Raw genomic sequence first — 21,501 nt, forward strand, 5'->3', positions numbered from 1 at the left:
GGGCAGCTCTCCTGGTGCTCAGCACCCCCAAAGCTCTGATCCTAGAATCGCCCCTGGTTTAAACTGTGAATATACTGCTGTGTATTGAAATTCCTCTTGTTTTGCATAGAAATATACTGAACAACATACAAAGCATAATATATAAGTTAACATCTACCAGAGTTCCACTGGTCAGCATTCTATTCTATAGCTTCTATTAGCAGATTTCAAACGGACATTGTTGAGCTAGTCACTTTCTCCTAACCTTGGCCTTAACATTGCTGGAACAATACTTATTTCTACTGATTTTGCAGTTGTGTAAGCCAGCTAGAAATGAACAGCTGGGCTGTGTCAACCTTTGGGTGTTACAGCACCTCAGAGAAAGACTTCTGACTGCTAATCTTTTATTAACTAAAACAGTCTGGGATGTGACATTTACATACTCTCTCCCCAAGCCAATTAAGCTCTTGATGTCCTGGTTATTATCACCAGGCCAGTAATGGATATTAGCAAAAGTCACCTCTGTTATTCAGGCTGTGGCTCTTATCTTGCCTTGCTTGCAGAAGGTCATCGATTGCCATGATCCTTTTTCACAGTATGTGAGCTGTCACACATTTTTGTCCTTTGTGTTCCTCCAGACCTGCGGGAGATAGTGTTCGTCATCCAGAGTCAAAGCAACACCTTCCATGTGAGGCAGGCAGAAAGACGGAGAGAGGATTTGCTCAAGCAGGCACGCGGTTTTACGAATGTAAGACTCAATGTGCACGCCTTTTTCCTATGGTGGTACATTTTAGTATAAATATGTGTTGATCATGACATCAGCTTTCAGCATCAGTCTCATCTGAATATGAGTTCTTTCTGTTTATGTTGCTGCAGGGTGTCATAACATTCAGTTAAACTCATTTTTCATTTAAAATCTACACACTAAGGGGTTTAAACATAAACACTTTGCTAATTTTTACTAGTTGCAACGTTACTCATTGCTCATCAGATCAAATATTAAATATTAGTATTATATAATTCATGGTAGTTTCAGATTAACCTGTAAAGTACTTTTTAGTCAAAAGTATGAAGTAAGTGTAGTTTGAAATAGCTTCTCATGTGCTTTTAATATTTTATTTGTTATGGAAATCCAGTGAGTTGTCTAACTTTGATTTTCACATGTATCACTGTGACCACTTACATACTTAATAATCATCATCAAAAGTTTGTTTGTTTGTTTGTTTGTTTGTTTGTTTTCAGCATTTTAAGGGATTTGTAAACTCCCAGTAAGAACATCAGCATTATGTCAGCCTGGCTTTTTTTCTTCAAGTCTATTCAGAGTAGATTTAATGTAGGACAATGCATGATATAATCTATTCAGTTAAATAGTCAATGCAGTGTTGCTAACAACAATATTACATTCAATTAAAGGAATCTAATCACTCGCTGCATTTATTCTATTAAAAGACTTTTTTTCTTCCTCAGTATTCTTGGATTGGTCACTGAGTTGGAAACAATATTGTCTCAGTCTCCTGCTCAATGCTGTGTATCTTGTATCCAGAGTATTGACTAGCTGTGCCGAATTTAGAGCAAGTCATTTTTTCTGATTCGTGTTGCCACAGTAATATAAATAAATAAATTAATAAACAATACAAGCTAAATGTAACAAAACATTTAAGAAGAAATTTATACATAGAGGGAAACCTTACAGCACAAGACAATTAAAACACAAAAATTTAATTCTAAATGAAAACAGCAAAAGTGGATAAGTGGAAGAAAATGGGTGGGTGAACGGATGGACAGATGGATAGATGATATAAAATTAGCTCAAAGTGGAAGCAGCGAGAAAGCCCACTTCTAAAAACATGTCTTTAAGAGACATTTAAGAAGACCAGGAGTGTGTCAATTTGATCTCCTTAGGGAAGTTGTCTCAGAGAGTGGGTGTCCTATCAGAAAAGCCTGGTCACCCTTCGTCCTCAGCTGAGAGAGGCGTTTTTAAAAATAAATTATAGACAAGTTGTAGTTTAGTTTGTTGTAGTTTCTTGACCCAAACATGTGTATAAGGAGTTTTAGAAATTGAACTGATATTGGTGAGTCTCCTGAGTTCCATAAAGAATGAGGAGACAATAGAGATGACATGCCTGTTCAAGCCAAGGAGCTTTGTCGCAAGTGACAAAATATTTGCCAAAATTCATGGACAAACACCATTGTCGTATATGCTTGCGCTCCATCAGGACCACTAGATAAAGATTCACGTAAAGATTACATCAGTCATATTTATTAAAGGAGGTTCTGTGCCATCCAGTATTTGATCATGGATAAAATATGTTGAGTTGATGAATGTCATTGGGGTTTAAAGAGATGTGCAGCTGCATGTCATCTGCACCGAAATGGAAATTCACACTATATCTACAGATGGCATACCTCAAGGGTGACATGTACAGAGAACAAAAAAAGGTCCAAGGACAGACCCCTGAGGTACTCCATGGGTCATTTTTATAGAGGATGACCATGAATTGCCAGGTTTTACACTAAAAGACCTATCCTGTAATAAGAATAAAATCACTTTAAAAGTGGACCAGAAAGATAAAGATAAAGACACTAGAGTGTGTTCCTGAGAGAATGAATATATATATATATATATATATATATATATATATATATATATATATATATATATATATATATATATATATATATATATATATATTATTTTTTTTTTTTTTTTTTTTTTTGTCATAATGGCCAGTCAAGCTTTGGCTAGTTGATGATACCTACTCTGTCCCATAACTGTAAATGTCTTTTATTGTTTGTTTCTGTTTGTTTGTTGTTCGTCTTCAATTTAAAAAATGAAAATAAAAAGTCTTATAAAAAAAAAAAAAAAAAAAAAAGTGGACCAGAAATGCTAAATAATAATACATTTCAAAGACATTTATTGAAATGCCTTTAACATTGTTAAAGGCATTTCAATAAATATTTTCCAGCATCACTGGCAATCATCACTCTAAGGAGTGCAGTGTCTGTGCTGTGGTTTACTCTAAAACCCAACTGAAGTGTTTCAAAAAAGTCTGTTCCCATTTTAAAAAAGCAATCAGTTTTTCAGCAACAACTTTAAACCCTTCCCTTGAAAATTACTGGAGCCTGTATTGTCTTCTTTTTTTGTCTCATCTTTGTGTGAAAACAACCCCAAAGGCGCACACTACACCACAAGAATTACAAAGTCCAAAAATAAGAAATTAGAGTTAATGTCTAATTAAATTTTTATAGGTCAGATTTTTTTTTTTTTTTTTTTTTTGCATGCTTTAATAGCTGGTACACTTTAAAAATATGTTTGCTGTAATAAACAGTGGCCTCAGTTTATGCAAGATGACAAGACTTGTCACGATGAGATTTAGTTACACTAATCCACATCACGTTTTATGAGACGAGACAGACTTGCCACATCATGTTCTGTTTGCATTTGAGATCTCAGAGATGACTGGCATTTTAGCATCTGTTGAATGCAATTACACAAACTAATTTCAGAGCCGGCAGCTTCTTAAAGACACATCAGTAAAGGCTTAACAGCTTTTTAAAGAATTATAATATTTGTGATAAACCAGAATTTTGATTGAAATGCACAAAAAAAAGCTCACGGGGAATGAATGCTGCTGTTACACAAAGGCTGCATATTCAACACGTTAACACGTTAAAATTTAATGTGGGTCTGTATGAAACATGACTTAACCCAAAATTAAAATCTAGTAGAATTTATAAAGCGTGAAATATCAGATGGAAAAAATGCAAATGCAAAAAGGGGGAGAGAGGACAATGGGAACAACAATTTTCCCTCTTATACTTGCATTTCTTTTTCATTAAAACCTTTTATTTCATTGTTTACCTTTACCGTGTTCAGTTTTTAATTCCATGACTTAATAAAATGTAGTCTTTTGCTTGTGCATTTAATTTTAATTTTAATCAGCAAAATAATTCTCATTTAATAAGTCCACTAAATGAATCAAGGACATCTGTATCTGTAATAGCACAGCTTTTTAAATTCCTTTTTAATTGAACGCTAAAATTGACAAAGAACAATTACTTCACTGCAACAAATCTCTTATTTTTAATGGAAAAAAACATTTTCTTATCTGAAGCTGCTATAGTTTAGGTTTGGATAAATCCAGGCACAATCATCTTTGAGTAGTTGGTTAATGATAGGGAGTGATAGTGGCAGTGATGAAAGCAACTACCGATAACTACTGTTAGAGCAAGGAGAGGAAGGAGCAGTGGTTTGCTCCATAATAAAAACTTGGCGCTGTGTTGACCCATCCATCCACCAGGATCTCAGAGCACAAAAAGTGAGCTAAACTTTTGCTCCTGACATGAATGAGAATTTACATTCTTTCACTCTTTTGTTTTTCTGTTCATCTCTATAAACGGACAGACTTAAACATAGCTTAATAAGGTATCTACAGTAGTCATCCAAGTAAGGCCTCAGTCACACACCCCTAGAGTCTGACCAGTGCCTATGGCAGTAAGTGTATATCCTGACTGACTGGCAGCGAGTGAAGGTTGGAATTTTGCTCACTGGGGAAATTGTTTGCAAAGAGCTGCACCAGAAATCTCTTTTGTCACTAGCGGATTGCTGCGGTCCCCTGTAGTTTGTTAGGAAGACGCTGACTTGTCTGCAAACACTCACCATTTTAATTCACTGAGTGCCACATAAACACACTTTGACTGGCCTTCAGAGTAACAGTTGTGTCATACCACTACAGCCAACACAATTCAGATTGCAAGTTTTACTTTGAAGGTGAACATTCTCTAATTCCAGTTTGCATCACACATTTGACAGTAGTGCTTGCAAGTGTTTGTATAAAATATGCCAACTTAACTGCAAACTACTGGTGACTGTAGCACCAGTAGTTTGTATTAGAGATGGCACGATACCACTTTTTTATGTCCGATACCGATACCGATATCATAAATTTGGATATCTGCCGATACCGATATGAATCCGATATAGTGTTTTTTTTAATCAACAAAACTGTTTTTTTAAAAATATCTTGCTGCATTTTGTATAAGTTCATACTCAAGTTTAAAACAACAACTACACTAAAGCTATTCTGTTATACCTGTATGCAAAAAAAATATTTCATAGTTCAGCAATACTGATCAATCTAATAAACTTAAACCTACACCATCCTCCCTATTCTGGTATTTTAAAGAGTACTTAGTGTAAATATTAAGCAACCTAACTAATAGGGTTCCAACTCCCAGCATCAACAAAAATAAATAAATAAAAAATAGGGAACCACCCCTCACGCTCCACCTCATGACGCTTAATCGACGTAATCAACCTTAATTTGATGCAGTGTGAAAAAAAATGCACAGAAATCAATTATTTTTCAAGAAATATTAAATAGATTCAACATCTTTCTTCAACAAAATTGCAGACTGCACAGATGGTACCTTCCCAAAGGAAACAGTACTATAGCTTACTAGGGTATTTAAATTAGACTTAATAGTTACTATATACAGTAATTGACTTCTATTCATTTTACATCAAATTAAAACTTTGGGTGTCAGATAATTATTTATTAAAAGTGTAGCAAGTACATAAGCTAAAATAATTTATGTTGGTTATGAGTAGTTGGGCTAATTCAGAAGATATCAGATTCGGCTCTAGGAGGTGAGTGAAGTACAATAAACATACAACCACAGATATTGTGATTACAGTTATTATTTATAGTGAAAATAAAGTGCAATTACCAAATACCAATATTTACAAATCTGCAGACAGGAAAAGATAAAACATAATTCAAGCTTGTAAAGTATCCGCTGCACAGTGGTGCAGCAACCTCCTCCAACCCCCGGCAGACAATGTCCATAAAGTTGCTATTTCATAATTGATATAAGTCCAACGCGTATGACAGTCTGTAACAGGTTGAAATTGGAAGTGTGATGATCAGAACTGAGATTCCAAGACTGAGATCTCGAAAGTAAGATTTGGGGGACTGAAAACCAGGGGGGGAGAGTGTAGGCCGCAGCAGCCTCCTACCAGACCGCAGGAAGTTGTAGCTGGGGTTCTGGCTCGTTGGGCCTAGCTCGCCATCCAAGGTAGTGGTGTCGCTGTGGTCTCTCCAGGGCACCACTAGCCTGCACTATAATCACAGGACCACTATTAGCAAAATTCATCTAAATTTCCCAAGCTAGCTTTAGTTCCAGTGTACACAATAAAGTTCATGAGAAAATACCAATATACAACAAATACATATCCAACCATTGTAATAAATTAAAATAAATAACAATCTCAAATAACAAAACTACAGCCACGTAAAGTGAGAGTAGTAGTAATGTAGTAGGCCTCAGCCTTAGCTATCCCATCAGCTGATAGCACTGGCATACTGATACAGGTTACAAATACAAACAGACATTCAGGCTCAACTCACCATTCACTACGTGCGATGTCACATACGAGCCCCCACGCATCTACCCGCGGCGGTATCAAAATACTGTTGAACGCAATCCACAATTAATTCAAAAACAAGTCAAGATAGTAAACAGCAAAAAGTGCTCGCCCCACGTACCTGTTGCTTCCATCCGCTAACGCCTCTCCCCCGCGTCTTTTCGAGACGACAACCCGGAAGGCATATATCGGTGCCTCGCGAATGTGATTGGTCACAACAGGCACGTGCAGACTCGCGGCGTGGCGTGCGTCACGACGCGTCACGATGCCTTCATGGACACGCTCCGGTTGGAATTTGAAATTCCGATTTAGTTATAGGTGCAGTTCTTTTTATTTTTATGTGGGTTACATCAGCTTGACATTTTAAATGAGAATAAGAAAGAAAAGTATGTCTTTGTGCCCCCCTTTTCGCTGTTAATGCCCTATCGGCCCCCCTGGCTAAACTTTGCTAGATCCGCCCCTGCACAGTGAACGGCGTCAGCTCCTGGTGTACAAAATGAATATTAAATAAATTCTAACAACAGCTTATCAAGCTTAAACGTGCTGCTGTTGTTCAGCCGCTGGTTTCCTCTTTCTGGTGCAAAGTGGGCCAAAAACAAACAAGAGAGATGGACTCACGACAGAAAAGCCGATCAGCTGATCATTAAGCAGTTTCATGATTGAAGTAGCAGCAAGAAGAGTCAGTTGCTCCATATATCGTTTGTTAAGCTTAACGCAGGAATGCTTTACAAACATTCAGAGATGGACTTACACACTTGCTTTACTTCTCTCGGGGATAACTTTGTTGGAGATGAAATGCCGGGTTGCTAGCGAAGCTCCAAATGCTATCCAGACCACCGACAGGTCCCGCATGCCACAGCGCTCTATCACGTGATGCATACTGCTCCAACGTGCTAACGTTCTGAGGTGAGTTACGGCGTGTTGCAAGTTTTGTGAGGTGCTTTCGTGATATTTAATGGATCGAATTACATTTTTTATTTTTCTCCGATATCCGATCCAGTAATTTAGGTCAGTATCGGACCGATACCGATACGTAATATCGGATCGGTCCATCTCTAGTTTGTATAAAGCAGGAGCTTTTCGGTGCAGCATCATATACCTCGTTGAGACCAGTTTCACCTGTGCTAGGTAGCTTGAGTGCTAGGTAAGATTAGAAAAGCACTATACAGTGGTCCCCCGTTTATCGCGGGGATTACGTTCTAAAATAACCCGCGATAGGTGAAATTCGCAAAGTAGCCAACTTTATGTTTTACAATTATTATAGATGTTTTAAGGTTTTAAAACCCTTCACTACACACTTTATATGCTTTTCTCAGACAGGCATGAACATTTTCACACTTTTCTCTCTTGTTTAAACGCTCACGTTCAAACCATCGTAGAAAAATAAGTCCAGCATTATAGAATGAAACCAAAGGCACCGGCTGGTGCCTTTGATGGTGCAAAACATTTCGTCAACATTGTTGTTTGTTGGGGAGAAACTTACAAACATACAGTACAGCACTTCAGAGTCATACTGCTAGCAATCGAAGATTTATGTAAATTTGACAAGCTGGACGCATTCTGTACTGTACAGGAGACACAGCACGAGATTGATAGACAATGATCTACAGCCAATCAGGACACAGAACACAATGTCCTGAAAAAAGAAATCTGGAGGAACCCCTTTCCTCAACCAGTGATAAAGTATACACATTTCTGTTAGGGAATGCACATTTGTCCCTCACCATGAGTAGTTACTAAATGATCACCAAGAGAGCTCTAGCCTCTATTACTGAGGTCCAATTTCAGTTAACATATTAAAATATTTTCATTTAGAATAGCTCTTAAAATCATCAAGTGCCAGTTTTTGTGCAAGCTGCTTCTGTTTTGCAGGATCCTGTTTTGTTGAATTGCTGTCAGAATAAAAATATGCCAAAACAAAAGCAGAAAAGGTGTTCGAATAGCATGGATAAAATGTAAACTCCAATTGATATTACTGTCTGCCAGCCTATCATCCCAAGCCAAACATAAGTTATAACCAGCTGTCTATGTCTACAGTCACACCTCCGAGGCACATCACAGAAAATCTTATAATTCCAACAGTCTTACAGGGTGTTATAGAAACAGTGAAAGAAAGCCATCAAAGCCAAAGAGACTTGCTAAGATTGTACTTTTGCTGTTTATTGTTATTTTAGATGTATACAGTTCTGTGGAACAGAAAACTGTCATGAAAATATCTATAAATCATTTTTGAAAACACAGCAACGACAATGCAGAAAAGAGATAACCTTGGATAGTTTTGGTAATGAAGTTTGGATGTGGGCAAAATGTTGTTTTAGATAATTAAATAATTAAAAGCTCACACTGTTTCTCTAATTATGTGAAGTTTCAGGGTCAGTTAACTGGAAACTTTCTGATATTTCTGTTTTTTCCTCATTGGACTCCTAAAGGTTGTGTTGCACTGATTTACACACAGGAACTTGTGCATTCTGTGTCGGTTCACAGCCCATGTTCCTACAGTCTGACATTCTGCCTTCTGGGAAAATTCACATTACATTTATAGTGTTTTTGTCATTTAGCCAATGCTTATATCCACAGAGACGCGCTGAGACTACAGCAAAATGCGATTAAACTAAAACCTTTACCAGCAGTATTGCAATATGCATGTTTTTAATGCTTTCCTGTTCATCACTGTAATAGCAATTCATGCGTATAAGAAGCCACAGTGATGAAAATTTGTTTGTATGAAAAATGGGTTTTCTTTTCAACTGCAGTCCTTATTTTTACAGGTGGCTTCTGGATCTTTTTTCTCTCCTCCAGCCCTTATTGGTTAAAGCTTCCTATGACTGTTTTACAGCCAGGTCCCACTGACCCCCATTATCTTCCCAGTCAGCAAGCAATCAGTGTCCTGTTCATGTCCTCGTGAGGACTGGCTCTTATCTTTTGATTAGCAGTTTGCAGCTCGCACCCAACTGCTATAAAACTATCTGTCTGGTCTTCTTGAATGCCTCTTTTATCAAAAGAATTTCGATAGCTCTTCGAAGAAAAAGCCCTCGTTGTGAATTTGCATTATTATCTGAAGATGATGCGTCTTTGATTTTATTTTTCCCCTTTATTTTTTCATGGAACAGCAATAGTGTAAATGTCAAGTAGAGAACAGTTTAATAAAACATGGCAGACGTCAGACGTGTGATCGTTTTAAGAGTAAACGTGTGTAATATGGTTAGAGATAATAAACCTCAGCTGACTAATAAGGATTAATATGTATACACAGTGTCGGCCTCATCAGCTAAATCAAACATGCTGCCGCTAGACAGAACGACTCAGAGGAGACTGTTCTCCCTGACTTCCTGCATGATGAGTGGACCATGCTGTAATGAACCACAGGGTCTTACGCTCTGCTGCTTTGTTTTCCTCACAGTGTGAAATGAAACCTTGGCTCTCTCAGACAATCCTCACACAATTTCTCAGCTCTGGCCACTCAAAAGGAAATTTTTATTTAGAAGGGATTGTAGGCACTGTACGCATCCTAAAATATCCTGTTCTTGTTTATTTCTTTCTTATCAAAGTATATATTTTAGTGTAAGGACAGGAAGTAGCAGCAGCAGCAGCTCTGGACTTAGTTTTATAGTTTTTTCGTCATGTTTTTTCTAATGCCACAGTCAACTGATCTGATACAGTGACCATCTCAAAAGACAGAAATGTCATGCGTTCTGATATCCTGATTTCTCACCATCGTTGTTGGGAAAACTTCAGCATGATGATTTAATTTGGAATATTCTAATGAGCATATCCAGATTCATGAAAGTATGATGAGAGGTTTTAATGTGCAACACAACCCAGATACTTGAAAAACCCAATTATAAGCAGAGTAGTTTAACAAATGCATTCATCAAAGTGACAATATTTTTGTGAAATCATTGACTTCTTTACTTATTGATTTACTGAAATTAATAGTAAACAGTAGCTGTGCTGTGCAGAACAGTAAAACACACCAGTCTGATTTGCAGAATTGTACACAGTACAGTATTATGCAAAGCTGGTCATGCACAGTTCAGTTTTTCATGTTTAGCGTCTAAGGAGCTATACTTTCTTGTAATTGGTCTTAAGCATGAGTTCTCAGGGCTTTTTGAAGGTATTCAAAGTTTGTCTTTGGACACTGGATGCTTTTTCATTTATTTTCAGTCCACTCCTTGTACCTGACCTTTTTTTTTTTTTTTCTTTCGTTAATCCACTTAATGCTGACCTATGAATTATTTAGACATAAAAAAAAGCCACTCATGTTGTTTCTACACATAACAGACAACTTAGCAAAGAGCCAATTTGAAATAGTATTTTTAGGCATTTTGTTACTTGCAGCCTGTGCCAAAAACACATTTGTTCCCATTTCTTTGGCTGAATCTATGAAAAATACCAAAGATAATACAATTTGACAGGAAAAAAAATTGTATTTTTGCACCAATAAGGCGATCCTGAAAAAGGTATTAGCTAAAAATTTGGCATATAGTGTAGTGTGCCTTTTTTAAAAGAAAAAAAAAAAGCACAGGTGAGGACAAAAGAAGAAGTGGAAGATCTAAAAAATGAACTACATCAGATGAATGGTACCTGAAATGAATGAATGCCCCTAAGAAAATAGGAAAAAATCCACCAAACACCTTTTTACGGGACCTGAGAGTTAAATCTGACCCGTCAGTTGATCCATCTACTGTTTGCCGAAGCCTCATCAGTCTAAGGGCATCTGGGAGTTCATCCAGTGGTGATGGGGTTTGTAATTGTTGGAATTATCATAATTATAAACACAAAAAACTGTAAAAACAGAAACGGAATTTCGATCCACCATACAATACCATGTGGAAAGCATGTGATTGGCAACTTTTTGACACAATTTTTCAGCATGACATGCCCAACACGCTGCCAATATAGTACCCCCCCCCCCCCCCCCCCCCCCCCCACACACACACACACACACACACAAAAGAAACAAAACAAAACTACACAATGGAAACCTATCAATCATGGACTGGCCTCCCCAGAGCCCAGACCTCATTATTATTGAAGCAGTGTGGGATCATCTTAAAAGAGAATAGAACAAAAGGCAGCCAATATCCAAACAAGAGCTTTGAATGTCCATCAAAAAGCCTGAAGAACTGTTCCTGAAGACTACCTAAAGAAATTTCAAGAAAGCCTGTCTAAGAGAGTTCAGGCTGTGTTAAAGAATAAAGGTGCTCAAATCAAACTATTGACTTCCAAGCTCGTTAGAATGATGCAAACTCTGTCTTTGCCTTAAATACTGCATTTCCATGATGACAAATTGCTGAATTGTTTTCTAACTAAAATATAAAGAAATGAGGGATATCTCAAGAAATTTTACACAACTGTACAGTGTGTAGGATTTGGAGGAAATCAGCTAAAACATAAAAAAGGAAACATGTTAAATAACAAGAGACATCAGTCTTATGAAACTTATATAGAAAAAAAATCTACTGATGGAGGGAATGGAAATTCTTATCTGTCGTTTCTGTGTTGTTTCTTACAGAAACAGCCGGTGGTTTTGCTCCTTCACAGTTTATCAGAAAATGAAGGCGACTGGAGCATCCTTCCTCTGCTGCCTTAGTAAGTATCCCTAAACTGGTAATGATTGGGTGTGATTAACAAACAGTTAACACAACTCAGCTTTGTGCTGAGGACTGCATATGAGAAACACTGTCTTCTGTCAATTTCTACTGTGTAAATTTGAAATTTTGAAGGTAAATTTTTCTGTTTTGAGGACATTTTGTTGCCACATTTGTGTAAAAGCCATTACTAACACAGTAACGGTGATTTATTGCTTCATTTTATGATAAATACCTTCTTAATGTGCATGTAGGTGTGACAACAGGTATTCAGCGGTATGAACAGCATGATAAAGGCATTAGCTTCAGTTGTCTGGATGCCTGAGCCTTTTTAAAAATCAAAAATATGTCTTATGATTGTTTTAGGGAGGTGTGTAACAGCATCTAAATGTGTTCTCATCATCCATGGCATAGACTTGTAGCATAGAATATTCCCAGACCATTATATAGAAAGGCTTTCCTCCCTGAAAGAACTCAGTGTGCTTGTGTTGTTTTTTTGTCTTTCTGTCCTCTGGGGAAATGTTGTGACTGCTTTGATCTGACTGGGTCAGGAGCCTCAGCCTCAGATATCTCCTCAGAGTAGACTGAAGTGAAATGTTTTTATTATTTAACTCTATATATTTCTGTCTGCGTGTGTGTCCTCAGCTTATCACATTCCTTTGGGAAAAACTCTTCATGGATTGTATTTCTTGAGGAAGAAACAAACGTGAAGTTGATTGCTCTCATCAAAGTCCTTGCAAAAGTTGACAAAAATAAAGTAAGCAGAAAATATTTTCTCCTAATCTACATCTGTCTTTTTCTCTCCCATTGCTTTCTCTCTTGCTTTTTAAGAAATTCATCAGTGAGACCAAAGCTTCCTGTTTTCATTCCAGCTTAGCCGATCATTGCTTCAGTTATATGAGATACAGTATCAGGTTGGCTGCAGCTTCTTTGCAACAGTCGAGCTGCACTGAGCACCACCAGCTCACAGCGTAACCTGTCAGATATGTCACTCCAGTCTCAGCTGTAGACCTAATTTAAGGCCTGTCCCTCCACTCATGAAATTATTTTTCATCTATATGGGTTGGTGGAGTATGCCAAGTATAAATATTGAATGAGCACTCCAGAAATTCATGCATTGGAATTGTCATTTCTCTTAGTTGAGCTCAGCAAAATAACTTTCTCCTTCAGTTCTTCATTTATGAATTATTTAAATAACACAAATGTGGCACATTTTTAACATTTGTTTTTGAAATTTAAGCTGTTTGTAAGAAGTTTGCTTTGCTGTGCCCTTGGATTGTCATAAAAGGCAATTTCCACCCTGCGTGGGATTTCACTTCCAACTTAGGGATCGGTTTCATTATTGAACGCATCTTCGCAAATTCATTCTAAAGCAAAGCCAGCAACAGATACAACGTCCTGATGACTTGATTCATTACAACATGCCCAAAGGCAAACTCTTCTCTCTCAGGTGTTATAGCTTAGTGGGGTCAGCCTCATGTTAAGTCACAAAATTGGATTTCATATCAGAGTGTTTTAAGCAGCGAAGGCTCCTCACAAAAATGAGTTGCCACTTTCCAATTAACTTCAACCAGTTAGGTGCCAGAGCATGACAGTAATTAAACACAGTGCAACTTGTGATATACTGTAGTTGCAATTTGTGGATTTATTTGATAAACTAAATCGAACAAAGAAGCGAAGAAGGTAGTTTTGGCTGCTCCCTTATTTACTGAGGGTTGTCTTTACTGAGGTTGTCTCAGTGGCTGGATCCGCATGTTGATTTGCCACAGATTTTATACTGGATGGCCTTCCTGATGCAACTGGGATAATATCCAGGGCTGTGACCGCCGCTAAGAGTGCACTAGCCTGTGACCACGGGTTGCTGGGCTTGATTAAAGAAAAGCAAATGTTTAATTACACAGACTGTAGCCACTCTATCATCCATCTACCATTACCAAAGACTGCTACTCCTGCTACTGTTGAGTGATGGTCAGATTTTAGTGAAGCTTACATGCAATGACCTAGTGGGTTTTCACACATACTCTGCTGAAGGTTAATGTCATATTTGTCATTTTAGAGACATTTCCATTTTCACAGCACAACCTTCACAAACACTACTTAGAATTTAAATTTCACCACATTTCCACTGCTGATGTACTGAATAAAATTCAGAACTAACCATTTAGCAAACTTGTTAACGTAAAATACATTTTTCATGCACAAAACGAGAGAAACACCAAATTATATTTATTCCTTGAAATATTGCTTTGCCACACATGTTGCCCACCACATGTATTCCTGATGATCATGGTCTTATTGGTCATAATCATGGAGTAGTCCTAATGGTTGACTCCCACATTGGAAAGGCGTGGTTGGGTTGGGGTCTTTTTATCACCATTATGCTAATAGAAGAAATATAGTCAGTGCTACTCTGATGCATATTTTCATGCTTTTTATGGCCATGGTTACTACTGACCATGCAGTCAAAATACTCTTGAATCCTTTTATTAGGTGATCAACCAGATTACCAGGGCAGCTGTGGCTACAATGTAGCTTGCCATCGCCAGTGTGTGAATGTGTGTGTGAATGGGTGAATGACTGAATGTAGTGTGAAGCACTTTGGGGTCCTTGGGGACTAGAAAAGCGCTATACAAATGCAGGCCATTTACTTTGTGGCCTGGGTTTGTGAGCCCCGTTGATATCTTAGTGAATTTTAATTCTCATTATATTTTTGCAATACAGCCAATCAAAATGTGTCACTTTCTTTATATTTCTCACACATTACAGTAACTTGTGATTTATGATGGCTCATGAGTTGGTTAAGCTAGTACAGCATTGACGTTCTGGTTTAGACACATCCCAGTTTGGTCTGTCTTATTGATATTAATGGTTCAAATAACATATTAGAAACACCTTTAAACAAGTAATGTTCACAGTGAGCATAAAACAACACAAAAAAGTGGAAACTTCATGAAGACTTTTTTCAACCTTTATGAAAGGCAGGATTTGTAGCAGGGGTTTAGGCCTGGTGGTGCTAAGATAAGCTAACTGGCAGCTAACTTTACTGTACAGATATGAGAGGATGGTGTTGATCTTCCTAACAATTCTACATCAGAAGCATGAATATGTTTACTGAACTGTTGGACAATTCCTTTTAACTCGATCTACTTCAGCTCTAGGGGGATTTTCTAAAACTGTCAGATTATTCTTTTTCCACCAGATATGTCAAGAACCATGATCACAGCCTTTGTAGCTACAATATCTGTCATCTTTGAACTTTGTTCAGTGAAGAAATCTTATTATTTCCCCAGTTAGCAACAAACTTATTCACTGGAAATAATTTCAAAGATTTTCTGACGTGCAGTGTGAAAATTAAATTAGGCCACAAGTGCAAAGTTTTCTTTTTATGACGTTTCACAGCATTTTAATGGGGAAAAACAATAAAAACTTTTTATGTGTGACATAGTGAAATGTGTCTCTTAAACTTATTTATCAGGAGTGGTTTCTGGGTAAGCCCCTCTTTGATGAGGAATCGACCATCATCCATCATTATGCCTTTGCAGAGAACCCCTCCATCTTTAAATATCCAGACTTTGCTGCCTCTTGGGCCTTAAGCATCCCCCTAGTTGTTCGGTGAGTATGTGCAATAAATCTGTAAAACTGAATTCTTCATACAGGCTTCAGAAAATAAGGTTACATCACTATCACGTATATTTACACATACATTTATTATTTATTTGCTGTGTGTTTGATTTCAAAATCTTATTTATTATTTTAGGCTTGCAAAGAAAGTGAAAGAGGAGCCACTTAAATCTGACTTCACTATTGACCTTAAACATGAGGTAAGATACTATGCAAGTCATGCGGTTTTGCATGGAGTGAGATCACGAGCCTACTGGTTTGCAACCATTTTCTAACAGCTTTTTTCACTCTCAAGTCAATGCCAGCCCATTATAATTTATTTGCACAAAAAGAGCAAGGCATGAAATTCATCTAACCTTGAAGTGAAATCTCATTACTTTGGAGAATTGTCATGGTGCTGTATTGAGGCTCTTTTTTTTTTTTTTTTATCACTGAAATTCAGCCAGAGAGGCGTCTAGGGATTTTGTTGAGTAAACAGAACATCAGACTTATCTGGCTCAGACTGAAAAAGGTGGTGCCGTTAGATCTCTTTCAGTTGAGTAGAAATATTACACCTTCTACCTACCTTATATATAAAAAAAAAAAAATAGAATTCTGAGTTTTCTTTTTTTTTTTTTGTTTAATGAAATGTGTGCTTTAAATATTACTGTACATGTAATATGCTGCATGAATTGCAGCAGTTCATTGCTGGTAAGTTTACAGTTTCTGTATTTTTCTGCTACTTTAGACAGTTCCAGGCAGCACTAGCTGTCACATCTCATGACACATTCTTACTCTGCAACATCTCTGTCTTCTCCATGCAGAATATTTAACTTGAAACCCAGATTTTCTTCTTCAGGAAGAAATGCAGTAATACTCACCACTTCTCAAGTCTCCTCTAATCTCTCCTCTTCTTAATCTTTTTTGTTATTCGGCTTAAATAGTGAATATGCTCCTGGAATTTTCTAAACTGTTCTTTTTATTATAATATAAAATAAGACAATAATAATACAAAAAGCAGCACATGTTTATGTTTTTAATCAGTCATTAATGTCTTAAGGATTGCATTCTGTCCATAACTCATAAGCTTGACCACATGATTCTGGATTTTTTTAGATTGCCTTGTATATCTGGAACAATGGGAAGGGTCCACATCTCACTGCAGTTCCTGAGCTGTGTACTGTGCCAGAGGACTCTCCCCAGGCCAGCCACTGTGCAACCACTGTGAGCAAAAAGCCTCCACTGTGTGTGAGTATCTGCTCTGTATTTGGATCAGTTTGATTGTCCTCAATTCCCAGGAAATGAAAAGGGAGCAAAATTAAATGACAGCACAAAACAGAGGATGGTTCACTGTGAGGTATTGGCAGTCATGTAATGATGTATGATGGCCCTCTTGCCCAAGGTTGAATCCGAGCCACGCTGGCATTTCACGGTGAAGTACTGCTTTTATACCACATACTGTGCAACCAGAAAAGACGGAAGTCTTTCATTTGTTTTGCCAAATTAATTTAAGATATCAGCCAATTGCAAAGCAACATCCTTTCAGTTTGTTTCCAAATTCAAATCAGATGTTTTATTCTGTATTTTTTTATATCTAAATATTTTTCTATGTATTTACTGTCAAATGTCAAACATCGCAATGCCTTTTTTCAAGCTGTGTCTTAACCTGAACGCTTGCATTATATTTGAATATTTGCTGTATTTGTCATTGAAACATAAATCATCACGCACATTTATTGTGTCATGAATCTGTAGCAGATATTTCTACCGTCTAAATTTTGCACTGGGGAAACATGCAAAACACGAAAGCAGTTTTAGTTTTCTTTATAAGCTTCCATTAGGACATTTTTTTTTATTTTTCGTTGTATCTGAGTGGGAGCCAGTGAGTGGGTGTAACTAATGGGGAAAAAAAAAAATTGATTCGGTCAGAATGTAAGTAAGGTCAGTAGGATTCCTACTGAAGCTTAATCATACTTGCTGGGGTAGATTTTTTTTTTGTGTTGGTTAGATTTGCTGCAACTGACTATGCTGTGCTGAATTCTAAGCAAAATTCTCCACAGGATCTCCAGTGTATGATGTTTGCTCAAGCTGAGAGAAGTTTGGTTTGTGAACTTATTAGAAGGGTGTGATATTCTTTAGCCTGCAGCAGTTGGTTCCACGCACACCATAAATTGATCAGTAATACTAGTAAGAAGTGATTGTTTGGGATAGATGCGACTCGAGTTTTGTGGAGAAGGTGAGGCGAGTTGAATTTGAGATGCCAGAGCTTGCTGCTGAGAGTGTCCCATTTCTGAGTTTTTCCATTTTAATTTTTCATGATTTTCCCTCCTGGTTTTGACGGAAAAAACAAAAATTGAATCTGATCTTTTCATTTGTTATTCAAATCACATAGTGTATGTGCATTTGTGGTCTTGAGTCTAGTACATGTTTGCTGCAGTGCAAACTGTCAGATTTATATTCATGTGGTTATTACCTCCCTCTCCACGGAACTTCTATCCTCATAAAACGACATTCATTTAAACAGAAAACAGGACAACAAGCCAAGCAGCCGGCAGAGAAACGTGAAGGTCACAGGTTTAATAAGTATTCAGGGAGAAGTTTCCATTCAGACAGAACAGGAGGGGATGCATCGTAACCGGACAGTGAACGAAACAGTTGTGAGACAAATTGGCAAGTGGCTTAAGAGCAGCACTCGGCTGCAGCGTCGACAAAAGAATCAGGAGCCTCGAGAGGCAGATTTAAGAGGGCAAAATGATTACAACCCAAGTGGCAACGACAGCAAAGCCTGTTGTTTTTATTTTAGGCAATAACTAAACTTATTGTAGAGCGGTTTCTATCAAAATGCTAAACATTTCAGGGCAGAAGATTGTTCAAATTCTCACCCTACAACAGTCGTTTTCAAAAAAATTTGTAAGACAGGCCAACGAATAACAACGAAGCCTTGTTTATTCTGGCGTGAGACACAGAATTTTAATGCACTCTGTCTGAAGGTGATTTAGTGAATTGTTTTTGAGAAAGAAATTGCTAAATTGCATTTAGATGTTCGTTTTTCTTTCATTGCTTTCTGTCTCTCCCATCATGTGTGTTTTTTTTGTTGGTTTGTTGTTGTTTTTTTCATTTCCGAGACTACAGATGCTACAAATGAAAACTGAATTCATTCCTGCATCCCTTCAAATATGCTGCACGGTTATCAGATAGTGTCTGTCTTTAGTTTCAAAAGGAGAACCTAAGGCAACTAGAAGGACAAATGACCTTAGACCATATGAAAGAAAAAATCCAATTCTAATTTCACTTTGAAGATATGAACTCCCACTAATCACTTGGACATTTAATATAGTCTGGAAACTGAGTTTCAGCTATTTAGCTGCAATACATGTCGAGCTTCAGGTTTACTTATATGTGATATGTGTGCTTTTGTCTTTGACTCATGTCTCCTATTTTTATCAAAGGGGGAGCCTGTAAATAAAGAAGATATATTTGTTGCTGTGAAAACATGCAAGAAGTTTCACAGTGAAAGAGGTGAGTCATTCCCTCTCATACCAAATCCAGAAATGATGAACATTTTCCCTTTATACAGCACACATTTTTGTCCTCTTGCTATCTCATAATTGAGTTGCTTTACCTTTGACCTATATGATTGTATGAGCAAACTCTTTCTGTAAATCTTTCCATCACTGCTATGTCTAGACTGATAAAAATACCTTTAGCTATACTTCTTTCTGTGTCTCCCTTATTGCTCCAAATGCTCAGTCATCCAGCAATGCCACTTACTGGCACGCACTCCCTAACATTAAGCTATCTATAGTAAATGTACTCCACTTTTAAACTGATAAAACTGTTGCGGGTTAAGTCAATAGATCAAATTTCAAATTAACTTTAGATGGATCAGACAAATTGAACACCATACGTAAAGGGCGTCACTCAAAAGTAATTCCACTAATTACCTTAATTACATTTTCTTTGCCAAGCAGCTATTATCAGTTTCAAATGCAGACAAGATGAAAATGAATATTAGATTCAGACATCAAAGGTTAGCTTAGCTGCGTAAAGCAAGAGACATGAAAGTGTATCACGTTTAATTTAAGATGTCAATCAGTGTGAAGGCTTTTTAATCTTCTGTAGTCTGAATTTCTACGAACATTATTGCTAAGGATTGTCTTATTGCATTGGAGTCACACTGGGTTAAATATGTACACTTGGGTTTTAAGGGGTATTTATTATTTTCTTCTTTTTTTTGGGTTGTATGGAAGCCCCAAACGCAATTTCATTGTTCTTGACAATGACAATAAATAAATAAATACTAAATACTAATACGAAGACAATAAAATACTGTAGGATGAACTCTCATTAGGGGTGAGAAAATAGAGCCTCAAAACTATATTACGATGTTGCAAGAAAATTTGCAATACATAAACAAAAAAATACTGAACAACAATCACCATTTTTGAGTGTTAATAAAAGACGGGTATTTTCAATTATGAGCTACTGTCATTGATGACACATTGCCTAGTTAGAAGTGTGAACCTATTGAAACTTGTTGTCAGCAACAGCAACATTGTTGTGCAATAGCAGTAACACAGCATAAGTCAGTTGTAAGCACAAAAGTAGCCTGGGTAGTGTTCTTCCTAGAAACATTAACTACAAGTATAACTGACTGCTTAACACTTCAGTTTAACAATAACTAGCATCATTTAACTTGCATGTTGTGTTTTGGGTTGAGCTTTTTTAACCAGTTTAGTTCCATTCACTGTTTGCTCCTCCTAATGCTCCTCTGATCTTAGGTTCAGGCATTTGGTCACACATCATCCGCTGTAGTCAACGGTGTGTTTTTGCCTCAGGTGGAGAAACAAGTTTGTTTCCACCTTTAGTGGGAACGGTTTTCTTACATATTTTCCAAAGGACTGTGCTTTGTTGGAGATTGTTGAAGTGGCTTGCTTTCAATGAAATCGTGATTGTAAAATTGATTTCTAAACAAGAAGGTTGCACCTAGAACTAGCCTGTACTACCACAAAAAGAAATCCGTATGTAGCTCTATTGTTACGTGGACGTTTTTGTGGTTCTGCACTGATTTGAAACAGAAATAAATGCAGAACCACCAAGTCAGTTTTGTTGTTTTCTATAGCTTTCATTCTCTCCAAAACATAAAAAGTCAACATGAGTTGACAAAAACATAGAATGAAGTAAAACATTAAAGAAAAGCATGTTACCCTTCTTAGGGTGAGAAGTTCGGCCATCCGGGAGGGGCTCAGAGTAGAGCAGCTGCTGCTCCACATCGAAAGGAGCCAGCTGAAGTGGTTCGGGCATCTGACAAGGATGCCCCCTGGGCGCCTCCTGGGTGAGGTGTTCCAGGCATGTCCCACCGGGAGGAGGCCCCGGGGCAGACCCAGGACACGCTGGAGAGATTATATCTCTCGGCTGGCCTGGGAACGCCTTGGTATTCCCCCGGATAAGCTGGAGGAGGTGGCTGGGGAGAGGGAGGTCTGGGCCTCTTTGCTTAGGCTGCTGCCCCCGCGACCCGGCCCCGGACAAAGCGGATGAAGATGGATGGATGGATGGATGGATGGATGGATGGATGGATGTTACCCTTCTTAAAAACCAGTTGAAATGTGGCATGCAGATAGTGTAGTATAATAATACTGTATTTTTTACTGTGATACACAATTTATTCACCTCTATCTTTTCATTTGCTTTTAATGAAATATTTACAGCACTTCTTAAGAACTACAGAACCTCATGCCATCTTGTAACACAGTCTCTGCTTTAACTGTGTTTTAATGTACTGGTGTGCTTCAGTTTAAGTGGCATTTGTCTGATAAAATGCCATTTTATATCCTCAAGAGCCACAGTTGTCTTTTTTTAACAGCAATGTGTAGGTTGTGTTTGCTGCTTCACTCTGTGTTCAAA

General features: G+C 37.6%; 1 protein-coding gene across 1 annotated transcript in view; it reads left to right on the top strand.

The window, feature by feature from the left end:
- The window catches only part of b3glcta (beta 3-glucosyltransferase a), an 87,511-nt gene that overhangs the window by 52,489 nt on the left and 13,521 nt on the right, over window positions 1–21,501 (top strand). Inside the window, exons 4-10 of the mRNA XM_085370487.1 lie at window positions 618–727; window positions 11,922–11,998; window positions 12,643–12,754; window positions 15,473–15,609; window positions 15,755–15,818; window positions 16,714–16,845; window positions 19,047–19,116. Coding sequence (XP_085226613.1) covers window positions 618–727; window positions 11,922–11,998; window positions 12,643–12,754; window positions 15,473–15,609; window positions 15,755–15,818; window positions 16,714–16,845; window positions 19,047–19,116 — 702 coding nt within the window. The remainder of the gene's footprint in view (window positions 1–617; window positions 728–11,921; window positions 11,999–12,642; window positions 12,755–15,472; window positions 15,610–15,754; window positions 15,819–16,713; window positions 16,846–19,046; window positions 19,117–21,501) is intronic.

This window comes from Diplotaxodon limnothrissa, linkage group LG14 (genome assembly GCF_057381915.1).
Source record: "Diplotaxodon limnothrissa isolate DT_005_m linkage group LG14, D_limnothrissa_male_GT1.1, whole genome shotgun sequence".
In the NCBI taxonomy this organism is placed as follows: Eukaryota; Metazoa; Chordata; class Actinopteri; order Cichliformes; family Cichlidae; genus Diplotaxodon; species Diplotaxodon limnothrissa.